The following is a 19,123-nucleotide window of genomic DNA, read 5'->3' as shown; positions in this document are numbered from 1 at the left end:
ACAATTATTCCTTCCATGTCATTTATTAACCAACTCTTGATGATGGTGCTACTGAGAAATATATTTATTTGTTGGTGCCCCCCTTTCTCTTTTTTTTTTATGTATATTTTGCCAACAGCCAGAAATGTTCTATTATTTTGTTTTTCCTAGGTACGTCGTATTTTGATGTTTATATGTACATTTTTTATTGTGGATTAAGCTTGCAGGTAATGGAAAGGTATATGCATATGCATTGTCTCTATAAATGCTCTTTGCTGGTGGAAATGTAACGCTCCTGGCGTCCTGTTTCTTGGCAACAGTTACGAGCATGCAGCCAATGTTGATTGGCTCATGCATCGCCCGCTTAGCCGCCATAGTTTTTGTGTGTCGGGTTCAGCTCGAACGCACAGCAATACCTTGTATTTCCTGTTCTTCTTGTGTTATATTCTTTGTTTATGCCCCCAAATCCGCAAATTGTTTATTCCCCCAATCGGACGGCTGCTCCCCAGGTTACTGACGAAGTTCCAGACACTTCCTGCTCCAGATGCAAATTGTTGCGTCTCTTCAGGTCAATCTTCTGCCTAGAATCATTGTGGACTGCTTTCACCAAATGTGGTGTGCTCTCCTCTAAACGAGGTGTCTTTTAAAGGGTGGTAGAACTAGTTTAATCATTAACAGATTGGGAGCCACTGCCGGCTCTAACTCTTCTCTTTTCCCAAATCCCCCAGCATTCATATTTGATGCATGTGCATTCCACAGCACACAGCATAGAACACATTATTGTTGCTCCTTATATTTCTAGGTCTCGCCTACGTAGCGCGCATGCGCTACATAGGAGGATCGTTAGTAATCGATTCCCTTTTTCTGCCCAAACCGTGCACACTTTGCATTGCTTTCAATGCCAACGCGTGCACGCTTGGCGATTCCATTGCGGGAGCGAGCTTGGAAACCATCTGTTTGTAATTAACAGATGGTTCCTGCTCGCTCCCGTAAGGGAAACAGGTGCAGGCCCCCTCCTCTCGCCCCTCCCCCTGCTGCTTCCTCATAAAACTTTTTTATTTACTTACAGCGTGAGGCGCGCACGCTTGTGTAGAGAGTCGAGGATCGAAGCAGAAGTCAAAGGTTTTAAGTTCTGAAGACAAGCAAGGTTAGTAGTCCCCACATGGTCTTACAGTCCCTCTAACAAGGCATTCGTATTTGGAGACACGACCAGCATTACTTCACTTTTGTTGGCATTCTAATGTGCCAGCTGAAATTCATTCAGTTTTATATGTTCTCTACAAGATCGTTCAAGCGTATGAGTATCATAATAAATATTATCCCACTGCCACTGCATTCGTCTATAGGCACTGCTGTGCTTTTAAGGGTTAATTAGGCACATCCTATGAACAACCCTATCAGGCTCCTGGTTCGGGCTTAGCTTTGTGAACACAAGACAGTCCACACTCACCGGAAGAACAACAGTTGGACCGCCATGATGCACTATACCCCAACGCTCTATCAGTTGTGTCTGACCCGCAACCTAGATGAGGGGGTAAGTGGAGTCAGACAGAGCTGTAACACACAGGTCCAACGTTCCTAAAATTCAGGCTTCTGTGGCATGAGGTAAAGCACAGAAGGCGCTCTAACTGAATAAGCAGGGTAAGAGAACAGTTCCTGTCATATAAATTGGGGTAAAAAATTGGAACAGAAACTTAAGAGACAACCAGGGCTGAACATATGAGAGGACTGGGCGTGCAGCTTTGACATTCCTTCTAGTACAGTACATTAGGCGGAAGCATGCTACCCATGTATGCAAGTGCTTCGCCATCCCACATAAGGGTAGTAAGCGCTATATAAATACTACAAAACAATATGTTGGAATCATGGTGTTAGGTGTTCTCGTATAACCATTACATACCTAAGCACCCCTCGGGGCTTGGTTGTATTTAAGGAGTAGCTTTACATTTTCCATGTCCTTGTAGTAGTAACTAAGTGCTTCTGCCTTACCGGTAGTGGAGGGCTCGTGTTGGTTTAGTTCTCAGCACGTGCAGGCCATGGGCTCCATTTTGTATTTGCGCACCATGTTTTACGAGGGCCTTATATCGGCACCCTCCTCAGGTGCAGAGGTGACGTTTGCACTCAGCTCTGCCTCGAAGGCGGCTGGGATAGACAGGCCCAGACAAAAACGCCAACACGCTGAACAGGACCCTCCGCGGAAACCATAAGATATTCAAAATAAACGAGTTTCTCGCTATCTGGAATTGGAATCCACTCGCCCAGATGTAAGGTCTTGGGAAACGTAGTGCGGCAGTGGTGTTCGCTGATGAGATCTGATGAGATCTGAGCACGTCTCTGAGACATGACAACTGACCGACAGAACATGCAAACAATTCACCAGACGGAGGCTGCTACTAGCCAACTGCTAATAAAATATTCACCAAATTCGGCAGGTGAAATGCCCTACCATGCTCTATCTCACTCTGGATCCGAGGTACTCACTCCTATAACAATGCAGGGACGTACACAAAGCTTAATGGCAGGGCTTTAAGTGCTGAGCACCGGCAGTTCTAAAAACCATGTGCCGAGACGGGTCCCTATCAGGCTCTCCAAGTTTGCCCTCCCCGTCAGGGGTGGGGGGAAATCTTAACTCGGGGGCAGTGCCAGCCTTCACTGCCTTTGAGGTAACTTCGAAGAGAATCGTTAAAGTTATGTCACATAGTTGTTGCTTACGAAACTAACAACCACTGACAAAACCAATAGTCCTGGCTTGTAGGTGTAAGTCCTGGCTTGTAGGTGTAAGTCCTGGCTTGTAGGTGTAAGTCCTGGCTTGTAGGTGTAAGTACTGGCTTGTAGGTGTAATGTTACTTGTTGTATTATATATCTGGATACAATGACAGAAGCAGCAAAATACCAGTCTGGTAGCACACTATGCTAAGCACAGATGTTTCGCTTACTGTTTTAAGCCACGCCCTTAATTACATTGGCCGTGCCCCTACTTTTTCATCCCACTTAAAGCCCTGCTTAATGGCACTGTGGCCCGTGTGTAGGGGCCCTCGTGCAAGGAAGGACGTGCCCCCCTGGTCGATGTCTGGACTGTGAAATACAGCAAAAATCAGGGTTCAATGAGTCATTCAGGCTTCTTGGCCCCAGTGTCACTGCACCTGCCGCACCACTAGAAGCTACTCCCTGAACACCTTCACAAAGATGCCCCGGTGTATCTCAGCCCTAGTCTGCAATGCAGCACTGTGGTCCAGGCACCTTAATCCCGGCCTGCAGCACCATTGCTCCAGCAGTTCTGGGGCTCACACAGACCTCTGACGATGCTTCTCAATCTTAAGGAGCAGCAAGAACAGCTCGGCCCCAAACCAAAGCTCTGTGAATGGATCTCAGTTCTAACCTGCAGTATCTACAGCTTCCCCAGCACTGGGTCTCACACGCTGCAGGTCTGACCTCCGCACCCCTTCTGTAACACAGCACCGGTGCCGCACAAGACTCCACCACCGCACCTCAGATTTAAAGCTGTAACAGTCCTGCTATTTTAATTTGAGATTCACACAAAACACACTGCATTAGCCACTGCTGTTTTAGGACCGACCTAAAAGCCTCCCAAACTAAAACGCATCCTTAAAAAGCAAGAGCCTGAGCTGGAAGAAGATGCAGCTAATTCAAGGCCAGTGTCAACAAGCATTTGCAATGCAATAGGTCTCGCAGTTACAAGAGTTTCAGCTATTGGCATTGTAAATAACAAGGCCTTTTATTTAAGTTTTTAAAACAAAAACAAAAAAAGGCATTATTATTTGCAATGTCAATAGCTCAAACTCGCGTAAATGCGAGACATATTGCATTGCAAATGCTTGTATTAGTAATGCCTCCACCACGCGCAACGCACCTGCACCTTGCTTTTGTGCATCATATTGTAGAAATATGGATCTCGGGCAAGGCCAATAAACCAAAGCACTTATTAAGATCTTCTTGGTCTGTGTGTCAATCCTAAAGTTAAACGTGCTTGCCTGGTGGGATATTTTTTTTTTAAATCTCTTTGATAAATAGATACATTTACCCAGTGGCATATATATATGTGTGATGCTTGTGTAGCATTAACGTGAGTGACACACTGCAAGATCTGCTCTGGGAAACCTGTCTTTGGTCTGCTGTAGAGAGTACCTTTGGCAGCCCAAACATTAATCTGGAGAGCACCAGTCGTAAGAAGTATCATATAAGTAATGAAATCCTTTCGAACACCAAGAATTTGCCGCCTCCTTTCCATTAAGGTGGAAGAGGGAAGCAGTGTAATTTAGCAAAGCATCGTTGCTTGCTGGTCAAATGCACAGCACAGCCAAAAAACAGTTAATTCTTGGTGATCTATGGTTTGCAAAATTTAACCACGGGTTGTCTGTTAATGTAAAATGAGGGAGCGAATAAGCAAGCAGGGCAAATAGGTAGTTGTCTAGGGGCATGCGTAATAATTTAAATTAATTCTGTACCTGCCTACTGTCTCAAAACACTTTATTCAATTTAGGTATTAAGTATAGGCATTTGCACCAATATGCTTTTAAATGCAACTGCCTTGCTTGCTAATGTGAAAATAATCGTTTTTCTGTACATGGGTGAATCCCAAGTGTTTTAGAAGGTCTGTCCTACTGTTCACACTTTCTAGCTGCAGTTTTTCGGTAATATTTCTCAATAGGTCACAAAAGCATTGGCATAGCCAATAGGTCTCGCCTTTGGAACCTTATAAGTATTTAGTTATGCAGTACAATATCCTTGGTGCAACAACATCAACTGTTGGTTGGCTAAACACTTATAAGGTCCCAAAGGCTAGAACTATTGGCTATGCCAATGCTTGTTTAACAAGGAACAGTGGCAACTTATGCTCCATACTTGTTGCGTTGTTACTGTTCTTGTGCTTAGCAACAGGAGTTTGATGTGATTGTTTTTTTAATTTATTCTGTTTTCGCATTGTCTAGGGAAAGGCATTTTCAGTTACCTACTTTAGTCCACCAATATGGGATGTCCCGTACTCCTCCTACCAGTGCAGTTTATTTATTTATTTATAGGTTTTATATCAGGTGGTATTTGTGTTTCATGCCTCTGTGCTAACTTTACTCGGTTTCCTCATTTAATTAATCAGTTTCGTCCAGAAGACGTCTAATATCATCAAACGGTTTAGACAAATTTGTTTGTAAAATTCAAGTCCATCCTTCATCCAGTGAGTCATCTGAGAGATTAGTCAGTGGGTAGTTCTTAGCTGAACCTATAAGGATCCCTCTTTCAGGTAATAGCTCAAGAATCAACATTATATTAATTCTGTTATGATGCTAGAGTATATTGCTGACACTTCTATTTTACTATATTAATTGAATGGTTTTTATTCGTTTATTGTTTCTGAAAATTAATTAATACATTTTTGTTAAAAAAGATATGATCATTGGCTTAACAGTGGTCCAGATAGTGTTTGAGGAAAATGTAGCATCAACAATTCAATGTTGTAGTATTTTTCTTCTTTCTTTCTTAGTTCCTTTAATATTCTAGACTCTACGTTGTCTTAGAACATTCAGGTTTGAGGACATTGTTTGTGTTATATGTTCATATTCTACTAAAGGCGATATTTTTTTGAAATATCGTTTTTTTTCCTTGTTACTAGACCATCCTCCTTTGAATGTAAAATACGATCTCATTTCCAAGTGCCAGCTACAAACCTTGTGCATTATAATTTAATAATGATGTGTTTCTGCCCGCCTCGCCAGTGGCGCGGTCTGTGTTTAGTCACCTGAATACAAACCACTAGCGTGGATTATAATGGTAGGGAAGCAATATGTTACTGTGGCAACCGTGATTATGCAATGAAACCGGCAGACACAGTAGGATTTTCAGGGGGGGGGGGCAAACAATCTGCAAACAGGAGAGATTGTGTGCCCAACGGAAATGATTTGCTTGGGTTTTTATCAAATGAGCCAGTTCGCTGAAAAAGGGATGTTTGATTTTGAACATAAAGGACCGAAATACTAAATTGCAACAGTCAGTCAACATTTAAGTCTGTGTGCTATCTCGAGTGTCAATAGCTGTTCTTTCATTAATCTGTACACATTATTACTCCCAAATGGATCCTATTTCATGAATGATAACAGAAAGAGAATTGTTCTGGGGTTTTCATTTTCGAAGAGAACAACCTGAGCTAATTATGTGCCTTGAGCTGCTCTTCCCGTGAATCACAGGCAGTAAAAACCGACGAAGGACAAAGAACCATTGATGAATGCCAGATGAGCGCCTAGTTTGTAAGGAAGGAACGCTTTTGATCGGCATTCATTGTTTCTGTTCTGAATTGTGCAATATTTGATGTAGCAGAAATTACAACTTGGAGCCATAATGTGTACATATTTTCTACTATGACTCACAACTGCTGCACCTAATTAGCTGCTCTCTGCTAAATTGGGCTTCATAACCACTTCGATAGAAAACAATTAGGATTTGAATAACCTGCAATTATGCTAATCATTTTGCTATGGGATGAGTGGGGAATTGAGCTTCTGTGCCCAATTACCTGCATAATGTATGCTTATCTTGAATGCAAAGATTAATTTGTCTGTCTTGCCAACAGGCAGGTTAGCTAATTTGGCAATTCAGTGGGTGTGCTGTTTGGAAGGCTCCTGGAGAGGCAGTGTTGATGGTTGTAATGAAATGGCACAGTTTATCCAAAAGAGTTTGGAATCAGAGCAGTTTTCAATTTTGGCTCATTGAATGTAATTATTTTTTTTCTTTCTCCTAATCAGTAGACGGGGGCTGTACGTAGGAAAACGACTCAATATATTTAATGCTGCGGCCACTGCAGATGAAGTGTCTACTGCATTGGGTAAGTTGAGGATCAAGGAATGATTTTTGCAAAATTGTTTTGGAAATGGAGTTTATTCTTAAAATATTGTGGAAGTTGATAAGAAAAAGGGGCACTTGTACAGAACTGCACACAGAAGATGAGTTTGTATTGGTCATGCCTCAAGGGGCTTCTCTGCAGTGGTAAGTTTCAGAAGGTATCTTGGATTTATGACTTATTTGATCTTGAACAACGGAGTCGGTAAGGCGTTTCAGTACTGGGATGGAAATGTAAACAGTATTACGATTTAATTGAGGGCAGGGTGTGTTGTATAAATGAATGATTTATATATCCGAGCAAGTGGGCATTTGATGTACATAAAAACAGACTTTTAAAGGCATGGGCAAAGTGTGCAGCTGCCTAGACCCCACATTTCAAGGCAGCCCACCGGTAAAGTGATCGGGACAGACACAAGACTCTTAATCTCTCTTCCTCCCTGTCCTGCCTCTTTCCATAGCTTACCTCTCTTCCAGCCTTTGTCTACTGCTGCCTCTCTTGACGGTATGTGACAATGTGTCGCTCCGTGATGACATCATTCCTCCCAGAGAGTGATGTGCGGAGTTGTATGTAAGCACCAAACATGCACACTGTCCTCAGTTCCTTTCTTTCTATGCCACAAGACGTGGAACCTGAGCTGCTCCTTGTCTCTTTGAGACTGTTTTTGCCAAAGTGTTTCTTAAAATTCCAGTGTGCTAGGAAAATGCCCCTACCCCAAAACTACAGGGTTTAAACATTGTAAGGACTGCTGCAAACAAATGTCTGTGACAGATCCCCAGGAGGTTTATTTGTGGTGCTTGTGATTGGAACACAACTCCATAGCCTGCAGTGATTGTACCTTGATGAACCACAAGCACCTGGGAACGAGAAGTCAGGCTCTATGTTGTGAAGCACTGGAAGCCTCCTCACTTGGACCAGTTGGGAGAAAAGGGAAGGACCAGGTTCCACTCCCAAAGTCGTTTTCATGGCCAATATTCATCACACTCAAAGTTTTCGGGTAAGTCAAAGAAGAAACAGAAAAAGTCCAAGTGGGACTCTGCCCTTTCCCCACCATCATCAAACTCCAGAGAACGCTCAAGGGCATCAATGTGACTCTCGGTCTCACTCCCAAAGCCAATCCCTTTCAGAGCCGAATGCGATGCTGCAGCAAATCCAGGTGTTTTGTGAAGCCATGCAGCACCTATTTGGCTCATTATAGGCTCCCTCTGGCACACCAAGGAACCGCAAGCGAGGCCTCCATCTGAGTGGCCTGGATACCCCACCGGACACTGGACTGATTTCGCCACCAGCCTTGCTCCAGCAGATAGTGCTTCCTTCACAGTGGGCATGCGGAGGATGGCCGAGGTCTTTGAACTAGAGTTACCCACAATGGAAGTGAAAGCCAATGTCCTCACTGAAGTGCTTCAGCCTGGGTAAACCAATACAGACCCATCACTTCTGCTCAGTGAGACCCTTACAGACACCCTTTACACAGCCTGGCTTAAAACTTGTTCTGAACATCCGGTGAACAGACAGATTTCATGACGCCATTGCCCAAACCCGGGAGATCCAAACGTTTTGACTCCACACTAACGCCAGAGTCTTGTGATGAAAGCCTCCGCAAGTAAGGTCAACCTAAATACATTCAGTACCGCTCCACCAGACAGGGGATCGAAGCCCTTGGAAACATTTGGGAAGCGAATGGTTTCTTCTATTAGCTTAACCCTACATTTGATGAATACTAGCTGCCTTTTGGGGTGTTATACCTACACCCTTTGGGATTCTATTGCCCAAATCTTACCTAGTGTTCCGGGCGATTTGCAGCATGCTCCCATACAAGCTATTGAGGACGCCATTATGTGACTAAGTTTACTATTCGATATGGATTCGACACCAGGGATTGTCTCTGTAGGGCAATTGGCACCATTTTGTCAGTCAGATTGTATGCCTGGATGAGGTCTATGGGCTTCTTGGGCAAAGTCCAATCCACTTTCAGGAACATGCCGTTTGATGGGTCTCACCTGTGTTGGTGAAAGAGAACTTTGCCATCAAGATCTTTAAATAAAGTTGGGCCACGTCAGCCCCTCCAGTAATTTCATCCCCTCTGTGGCTATGATAGGGGCTTTCAGTACTGACAGGAGATGCACTCAGACCAGCAAACTCCTCAGCCCTTTCAAGCTGTGGCAATTGTAACCAGGGGCTGCATGCAGCCCAGTCTGCCCTCTTCCCTTCACGGCTTCTGCAGTCGCAAAACTCCTTTAGTGTGACCTTCATGGCACACAGTCACCCTGTCGGAGGCAGGATCCGGCACTTTCTCCTAGGTTGGTAGGCAGTGACTTAAGACAAGTGGGTCCTACAGATTGTTTAATGTGGATACACCCTACTACCACACCACAATTTCCACCGTTCAGAGAATGACTGACTGAGGACCATCTGTCCCCTTTGCAGCAGGAAGCGCAGGCCCTTCTGGCCAAAGGAGCCGTAAAGAGGGTGCCGGCATCATAAGTAGGTTGTGTTTTTGTTATTCCAGCTTCTTTCTTGTGCTGTAGAAGGACAGAGGCCTTCATTCTATTTAAGACCTTTGACCTGTCAATGTCTTTCTCCAGAAAGACAAATTTCAAGATTCCCATCCTGGCCCAGGTCTTGTCTTGTCTGTGCTCAATCCTGGACACTGAATGGTAATGTTGGGCCTGCAGGATGCGTATTTCCCCATCACCGTCCTGCAAGCCCACATGCGCTGCCGGCAGTTCACCTTATGGCAGGAGCATTTCCAGTTCCCTGTGCTCCCCTTTGGCCTCACCATTGCCTCTTGGGTATTCTAAAAAAAAATGGCGGTGCCTGCAGCCAATCTTCCGAGGTCAGGAGTTCCAGTCTTCTCTATGTCTTGACTAACTGTTGAAGGCTAGCTTGCCCAAGGCAGTTGTCACCCACCTCTTCACTACAGCAAACCTCCTGACATTGTTGGAGTTCACTATCAACATGCCAGTGTGATACCTGACTCCTTTGCAGATGCTTCCTTTAATTGAGCCACTCAGGACACAGTGCAGTTTTGCACCTGTCTTCCAGAGCATAGTGTACAGGGCATTTAGACTATGATCCAGATGTTTTAGACTCTGTCATGGATCTCATTGAGGATGACTCTGAGGCTACTGGACTGATGACCTCCTGCATCTTGCTGGTCGAACATGCCAGGTTGCATATTCGGGCTCTGTATTGGGATTTGAAATCCCAGTTGGCACCACGCCAGTCGGTTTCTTTCGGATCTCATCCCGATTTCAAAGTTGGCTGCAAAAGGCTTGCATTGGTGGTTGCTGAGCCGCTATTGGGTCAATGGTAGACCCCTCTCCCTGCCCCACCCAGAGCTGACTGTGGTAACTGATGCATTGCTTCTGGTTTGGGGTGGTCATTTGAATAAGTGGAGGTCCTAGGCATCTGGTCTCTGGCAGAGGCCCACTCAACCTCAATCTTCTGGAGCTGCAAACCATCTGTTTGGCATTGAAAGCCTTCCTACCTAAAACCAGATGGAGGCTGGTACACTTTCTCACTGACAACACCACTGCCATGTGATAGTGCATCAGGAAGGGTGGAGTGGGTTCATGGACTCTGTTCGAGGAAGATTTCAAAGAAGTGGCTTGACCACCAGAAGATTCTTCCAGTTGTACAAAACTTGGCAAGATCTCTAAACTTCAGGGTGGACGAACTCAGCCACCAACGCCCAGCAGATCACAAATGACAAGTTACACCCGGAATTGGCACATGGTCTCTTCCGCAAATAAGAAAGACCTTGTTTAGATCTTTTCTCCACTGCAGTGGACCGGAAATGTCAGCAATATTGCACAGTATAGTTTCCAGAGTGTCTTTCTGTCAGAGGTGTGTCCCATCCAGATCGGAATTTGGGACTTCTGTACACTTTCCTGCCGATACCTCTCTTGCCTAGAGTACTGAAGAAGCTCAAGAACGACCAGGCCCAAATCATCCTAGTGGCACCAGATTGGACAAGCAGAGGGGGAGCTGTGGACATAATTGAAGAGTACTTGTCATCTCTTGCCTTTTTGCCGTTGCCAGATAAGTCTTCTCTGGTTTAGTCCAGTGGTTCCCAAACTTTTGACTCCTGAGGACCCCCAGTAAGTCACTCCTGGAAGCCAGGGACCCCCCAGCAATTTGTACAATTTAAATTTCAAACATTAAAACAGGAATTCATGAAAAATACACAAACAAGTGCACACCAAATAAATACTGTAATAGCTAAAGATTTATTATTTTATATTGGAAAAAAATTCCAAAATCTAAAGATTTTAATGGGTAGATTGTTGCTGCACCTTGGCGACCAACTTTTGAATGTATGCTTTTATTTCGTGGTAGGAGACCCCTGCTCCTGCCAGGGCCGTACTGAAACCCAAAGCAGCCATGGCAAATGTTGTCAGACCAGTCTCTATACGGTGAGCACCAAGTACAGCAAGTGAGCCTGACCACTACAAAGGGAGCTTGGGGGTTCTCTCCCCCCAAGAAAAGTATAGAAAATGGTGCATTCCATATACATTTGTCTTTTTATATTGAATTGTATTAGCTTTTAAAGCATAGTAAATAATGACCTTACTGTGTACCAGGGTACAACGATCTTTGTTAGGACTTTTCAATGATTCCCTCACTATCACCCTTCAACAGTGCCTCTTTTCTCTCCATAGCCCCTCTGCCACATGTATTGCATTTGTTTTATAGCATCTCTCATACCAGTGTAGGGCAGAGACAATGAATCATACTTGTGTAAATCAATGTATAGAAAATATTACATAAGGCCAAGGGGACTTCAAGGTGTAGGATTCACATGTCATATATACGGGTAGGCATTTTTTAAGAGTGCTTGGCCTGGAGAAGCACAAACTCAGGATTAAGAACATAACACAGTGGTTAGCATTGACATTAATAATAAGAATTCATTTCTACCCAAATAAACCTGTATTAGCGGCATCAGGATAATGAAAGACTGAGAAAAAACGTAACTTACTAACTTGTACCATGAAGTTTGAATGCAGCTCTATGATACCAGTTCATAGCTCACTGTGCTAGTTTACAATTGTAACTTATGAACTGTACAGTAACAACAGACTCTCTGTGACAAAAGCAGTAACCCACTGAGCTATGCACATAAAATATTGTTTTTTAAATGCATGGTAGGTACATGTTCTTTGCAGCAGGCATATTAAACTTATGTGCTTCCTTAGTGGAGTCAAAGCTGCCACTAGACAAAACTACCATCTCTCTCCAGCAGGTACATTAATCACCGGAGTTATCTTGACACTTTTATTGTTGCTCTGAAAACTGCTGAATAAACAAGGAACTTTGTAGTGTTTTTAAAACTGCTGCCTGGGGACCCCCTGGGAATGTGTCACGGACCCCTAGGGGTCCATGGGCCCCAGTTTGGGAACCACTGGTTTAGTCAACTGTTCCGATGCGTTTCTTGGAAGGTTTATAACATATGTTTCCACCTTCTCCGTAATTATGCCCCAGTGGGACTTTAATTTGGTCCTTACTTTTCTTTTGTGCACTCCTTTTGAACCGCTAAATAGTTGTCCCCTATGGCTTCTAACCCTCAAGACAGTCTTTCTTATCACCATAACATCAGCGCTGCAGGTGAGTGAGCTACAAGCCCTTCCTGTCAGCCAGCCATACACCAAGTTTTACTGTGATAAATTGCTCCTGAGAATGCGGGCTTCCTCCCTCCCGCTAGCGGTGACTCCGTTTCGCTTTGGGCAAAATATTTCGTTGCGGATTTTCATTGCTCCACTGCACCCCTCTAGGAGGAGGAGAGACTCCATCACCTGCATCCTAAAGGAACTCTTAGCTTTCCCATCCATCGTACCCGAGAATATCTCTGTGAGATTCACTGGAAGTAGGATAAAGCAGTGCAGAAGAGGACTATCGCTCAGTGGATTATGCTCTGCATTAAAATCTTCTATGTATTGGCCAAGAAGCAGCCCTTGGAAGGTTTGCGGGCTTATTCCACCAGAACCAAGGAATATGCACACTGCATCGGCACGTGAAATGCATGTTCTAGATATTTGCCAGGCTGCTACGTGGGCGTCACTCCACATATCATTAAGCCCTACTGCCTGGATAGCCAGGTCTAAGGAGAAGGGCGCTTTGTCCAGCAGAACCTTTTGGTTTCAGCCAGTTCACAGCCCCGCCACCTGGAATGTACTGCCTTGGTACCTAATCAAAAAGAAAGGAATCTGCGGGTAGAAGTATCTGTCAGAAAAACAATCTACTTACCTTCGGTAACGCTCTTTCTGGTAGATAGTATAATCACAGATTCCTCACCGATCCTCCTATCCTCCCTATTCTGTGAACTGCACCCTCTTGCACTGAAAACATCCTTAGTTTAGAGAGCTGCACACTAGTTCACACCAATCTGCTGTTTGACTCTGCATCTGGGAGCATGGGTGACCTCGATAGCAAGTGATGTCAGCACACAAGTGTAGCTATATGCGGCTCTGCACATCAATTCCGGCAGTACGTCACACAACACCACCTACCGGCATGAAGGGCACTGCTAAAGATGTCCGCCTCCAGTCTGACGCTTGGAAAATATTCAAAAAGTGACATATTTGTGGTTAGATAGAGCACTTAACAGAAAGAGCATTACCGAAGGTAAGTAACCTATTCTTCTTTACCTCACCTCGCTCATCCACGTAACCTGTCCTCCTCGTTTCTCTCTCTAGCTCCTATCTCTCACTACCTCATCTCTTCAATCTCCTCTTTCCTTCATCACACAAGTTCTCAGCTTACCTCACCATTCATTCCTTACCTTGCCTCTTCACCTACTGTCTCTTTCTACCTGTGTTTCCTCTATCTGACCTCTCTTGCTACCTTACTCCATCGTTGGCACCACTCTCTTACTCTATCCAACTTTTTTCTTTCATTCCTTCTCATCTTTCTCTGTACCTCCTTTTCTGTTTTAGATCACCCTAGATACATCACCTCTCATCCACTTTAGCTTTATATCTCTCTCTACGTCCCAATCTCTCTCTACCACCCTTTCAACACCACCTGTTTCTTTTCATCACTTGTCTCTCTACATCACCTGTTTTCCCTTGGCACCTCAACTCTTTCTTCCCTTGTTTCCTCTTTCTCTACCTCTCTTTCTGCAACTGCTCTCTTTATCTGACTTTTCTTTCTCTACCTCACTTCTCATTTGTCTCTTCTCTCTACCTCGCCACTCTGTCTTTCCGGTCTCTACACGTCTTTCACAACCACATCTCTACATATCCACTACTGTCTGTCTTGACCTCTCTCTAACTCACCCTGCCTTTCACCTTCTCCATCTCTGCTTCATCCCCGAGTGTTCCCCCAGCTCTCTCTACATCTCGTTCCACGTATCTCTAGCTCTCTCCTCCTACCTACCTCACTCTAAAACCGCACCTCACCTAGGTCTTCACTTCCATGACTTTGGAAATTGCTTTGCATATGTTGGGAAGTAAAGCAATCGCAGATCTCCTAGACGGAAACCCGAAAGGTAGCCTTCAAAGGAATACTCATCTGAATGCTGAGACAAAAGGAGGAGCTGATACATTTAGCTAAAAGGAGTGCAGAATGGTCTAATATAAGTGAAAATGTCAGAGCCTAATTTGCTTCGTTTTGAACGGAAGCGGCTGTAGGGGCTGTTGTATCTACATCCGAGACAAAACAAACCTTCAGGCCCTGCTGAAACGGACATAAATAAAGTCAGCTCTAAGTTTTACTGCAGCATTTGTCGCACGAGTTCTCGAGATTGGGGAATACGGAATGTTCATTATTTAATCTGAATTGCCATCTCCATGAATTTCATGGAATTTTGTAATCGGTTCAAAACCTCGTGAAACATGACTGTCACAAGCCCAGAGTGAAGTGCTCTAGCTGACTTACAGCAAAAAGTGCACTTTAATTTTTTTTTCATGGTCGACAGTTTTAAAATATGGAAGCCATTTTCATCATCCATTCACGCGCAGAAAACCGGCCCAACTGTACGTTCATCTCTTAAAGCGGCGCGGGCCGGGGATGATACTTCGGCTCTCTGGTCCCCAGGCCTTGGAGCATTCTGTCTGTCTGTCTGTCAACCTAAGCCAAACAGAAAGTTATGTAGCCCTTTGAAGGGCCTAAACACGTTTTATTTTCTGTTGATTTGTCAATTACGCCTTCATTTTTGATTGCACAGCATATTTAGTCGTACCTCAAGTTGTCCTAACATAAAAGTAGATGATGTGTGCTTTACAAATGAAATAATTGCCATAAAAATGACTGTCATTCTAACAATACTCTTTAACACACAAGCGTGAGGCTACTCCGCAACAGTGTCAGTAATGCGTATCAGGGAATTTCCACACTTCCACCATGCATCGTCCTAGGTGCCAGTGGAACCTCTAGATGTGGACAAGATGCAGAAAGACTTTATTGTAGTATAAAAACAAATCCCCCTTTATAACAGCCTGGCTGTATTCTGACTGAAGCTACAACAGACATAGCCTCTTTCCAACGCAACCCCTAAATGACGTCACATTCCTCCTGCAAGTAAGCCTCCTTGGCCAATCATTGTTACAGAGTTACCACCATTCTGGTTTCCGGCCCACCAGGTGGCCCTGCTGGGCTTCCGTGTGGATATTTGGATTGCAGGCGATTACAGCATGACTGGAATGGGTACGCCATGGAGCCAGGGATCAATGGCACAGCGTGAAGAGGTAGGTGACCCCAACACGGATATTCAGGAATCTACTCCCACCACCACTTGAACAGGTACACTACCTAGAATGGATGTAGTGTACTTCTCAGGTAGAATTGAGGTGCTTGGCTCTGTGATGAAGTGTAAGACGAGATAATACCGGACTCGTGTGAGTGAGCCACTATGTATGTGAGTGTGGACCTGTATAACTGACTGTATGCAGACGGAGAGAGCATGTTTGTACCCAGCTTTTCATAGAGCTGTAGTTAACAGAGGATATAAATAAACTTCTGGGCATGGTACCCAGCCAGCGTTTGGCAGCATTTTATGTGGGCGACACGCGACAGAGGATTTTCTGGGACTTCCAACCGCAATGAGGACAAGTAAATTTACACTATGCTTTTTTAATATTTCAACTCCCAGATCTCAAAGAAGCAGCTTCTTTGCAAACATATCCAAAATTAAACCCACATGAAGAGGAGTGTCACCCAGAGGTCAGTGGTGCGAAAACTCACAATTACTGCTTACCCATGGAGGGAAAAGAAAACTGGGCATATTTGTGCCTTTAGAACAAGAACACCTAGGTAGTTAACAGTCTCTCTTCGGATCGTCTCTCTGTTGCAACTATTAGTCAGATGATGACTCTGGTTAATAATTCAGGGCATTGTAATTGGTGGTCTGATACCAGTTTTTAGATCAAGCATTCAAGACCTCTTATATATACTTTAGTATATACTTATATGTGAATGTACTTTGTGGGCTCTGGAGATCAGCCCTAGGACTTGTCTGCTTCCGCTTAGGGTTTTTTTGTCTGTTCAGCTGCCTCTATTTAACTGTCTTGATAGAAAACGACCAGCAGAGGTCAGTAAAATACCAGAATCACTTTACCATTATCTAGATTCCAGTCGATAGAAATTGTCTTCCACAAGCACCCGTAGACAATAATATTTTTCCAAATCTTGCATTTTCAGAGATATGACCACCGAAGGCCCTGATTTTATTTAAAAACAGAGCTTTGGAGAATACCATTTCCATTTGAAAGGCAAAATTTCTCACCATGTGTTCCCTTACCTGGCGTGTCACGCTGTTTGGTGCTTACTTTCCCTCCATGTTAAAGAACAGTAGATGTTTCATCACCCAGGCTAATGCGCTGCATAGCTAAATATATATAAGGTCCCAAAGGCGAGACCAATTGCATTGCAAATGCTCGTATTATTGATCATTTGGGTTGATACCAGATTTCTGGGCTCTACTTTGAGCTGTTAAAGATCTAGGCTTTCCTTCTGCTCCCCTGCAGATTTTCTTAAAAATTAAAATGTGTCTTATTTTTGACTCTAGGAGATTTGGTTGTATAGAGCATGAGTGCCTTCATACGTTTTGGCTTGCACCCACGCATGCTTGTCGTTTTTTGAAAGTTGCAAGGGGGTAGTAGCAGTGCTTGTTTACTTGAAGTCTGCTCCTTAGTCTGCATGCCGACTCCCTTTGTCTGTGGACATGGTCCTCCTGAACAGATGTTGCCTGCGTTGGAGGTTGTAGACTGCACAAGTGTTTCTATTGGTTTCCACATGGGAGCCGCCAGGCCTTTTGGGAGAGGGTTATAATCTTGTAAAAGTTTTTTGTTCTTTTGTGATTTAATAAGTGTTCTTGGCACTCCACTAACAGGGATTCCTAATTTTGATAGATGTCTTTCTTTAGTGAATAATGACAAAGTGAAATTTGTGTTTGTTGTCACATGTAGTCAGACAAATCTATTTTTGGGACCTGGTGAGGATAATATTAAAGTCAGCTATGTCTCAATATGTAAAACCATAGAATCGTAAGAGGGTTTACTTTCTTTTTCACATCACTGGAGCTGAATACATCTGGAACCCTAAATAGTTTTTGCTCTTATTGTTCAGTGATTCCCTCTTGTAATGGAACACATGTCATCAGCTGATATGTAATAAACAATTCAGTCTGGGCTTTTATAATAACTGCAATAGACGTTTATTAGGTCATGTTATCTGCATTTGTATGGAACGTTCAACCATTACTGTGGCATCATAGAACTTTCTTAATCTGGACACCCATTCGGTGGGATCTGGGAGTGCAAACGCCGCTAGTGTCTGGCTGTGTGTTTAGCAGAAATTTTGTTCAGGGCTTGGCTCAGAAATGTTTGGTGTGAAGGTAAAATGAGTTCCATCAAGGAAAGATCTTTATTATGTTTTATATATATATATATATATATATATATATATATATATATATATATATATATATATATGAGTCCACAAACTCCGGTTCCGAAAGAAGCCGTCTAGCAGGGCGGTCCGTGATCAGGGCACCGGCAGCCCTGTACACTATCGTGTTCCAGCACTTCCCAACTACGGAAGAAACAACACGGACACCTTGCATGGATTGCAGGTAGTTTATTCAAATGTCAGACTGCACCGCAACGCGTTTCACCTTTCGGCTTGATCACGCTAGAGAAGCATAACAGTATACACATTTAAATATGCATCAATGATAAACATAAACAAAGGACTCGACCCTAGTGAAAAAGTAATAACTCTGTGGTGGTTCCGCCATTTTGACCTAGTCATTCTCGTTTTTACAATATATATACAAGAAAAACCACAAGTAGTTCATTATAAGTCTATTTGATACAGAAAGCATTAGTTTGATTCGGCATAATATATCGAAACAGCATAGATCATATGCTAACATTTCTGATTAAAGTCCAAAAATACCGCCCATGTGGGCATTCATCAATCCGCCATAATAAATCAAATAAACCAATAAGCTGAATCTCTATGACTTTCTGATGCCTGAGTAGACAAAAGCATAACAATCCGCCCAAGTGGGCACGAACATAAAGGGTTATTCAATATCATAAATTATGAGTTTACAAATCAAGGACGGTCCAATTGGCGTACTTCACCCTCACCAATAATGTGCCTTCACCTGAAATGGAAATAAAAATAAAAAATGTCATACACTAAAAAAATCCTAACATACATAAAAAAGGTCTTCCTAAACAGTTAAAAAAACGGCAGCAACTATAAAAATGTACATATTATGTATATTTACACAAAACCTCCTGGGTCCTACGTAGGACTAATTTGGCTACATTTCATTATGTACATATCTACAAATGATTTTATCATATCTCAGTGCAGGTGGATTGACAATTCTTCACTCGAGTTGAGGCCCTGCGGCATCATAGTTTCCATGTCAATGATATATTTGGACTCAAGTTTTCGAAGGGCCAGTTTACGGTTACCCCCTCGAATGTTAATGGGGATTTCATCAATAACAATCATTCTCAACAATTTTTCATTTTGGAAATGTTGTTCGAAAAAATGTCGGGCAACTGGGTACTGTCTGTTGTTGTGTCGGATAGCTCTCATGTGTTCTAAGACCCGTTTCTTAGCACATTTGATAGTGCTACCTATATAGGCCTTATTGCAAGGACACAGTAACACATACACACAATACATGGTATTACAATTCAGTTTCTTTTTGATAGTCAGCTTCTTTTCTGTACCTGCAATAGACAGAATCTTGCAGTCAGAGCTATTGCTGCAAGCCTTGCACTTCCTGCACCTGGTAAAACCCCCAAGTACTACCCTGTCCCTCGTTTGCTT

The 19,123-nt window shown here is 43.5% G+C and overlaps 1 protein-coding gene across 2 annotated transcripts in view; it reads left to right on the top strand.

Annotated features, from left to right (window-relative positions):
• Positions 1-19,123, top strand: part of MRPS31 (mitochondrial ribosomal protein S31) — a 185,458-nt gene that overhangs the window by 149,700 nt on the left and 16,635 nt on the right. The window contains exon 5 of one of the 2 annotated variants that reach the window (XM_078657248.1): positions 6,735-6,811. In XM_078657248.1, coding sequence (XP_078513374.1) covers positions 6,735-6,811 — 77 coding nt within the window. Of the gene's footprint in view, positions 1-6,731; positions 6,812-19,123 lie in introns of both variants that reach the window. The other variant, XM_078657247.1, reaches the window with a different exon arrangement.

The sequence above is a fragment of the Lissotriton helveticus genome, chromosome 8 (assembly GCF_964261635.1).
Source record: "Lissotriton helveticus chromosome 8, aLisHel1.1, whole genome shotgun sequence".
In the NCBI taxonomy this organism is placed as follows: domain Eukaryota; kingdom Metazoa; phylum Chordata; class Amphibia; order Caudata; family Salamandridae; genus Lissotriton; species Lissotriton helveticus.
Note: the sequence above shows the minus strand (reverse complement) of the source record. Positions and strands in the feature narration are given on the sequence as shown.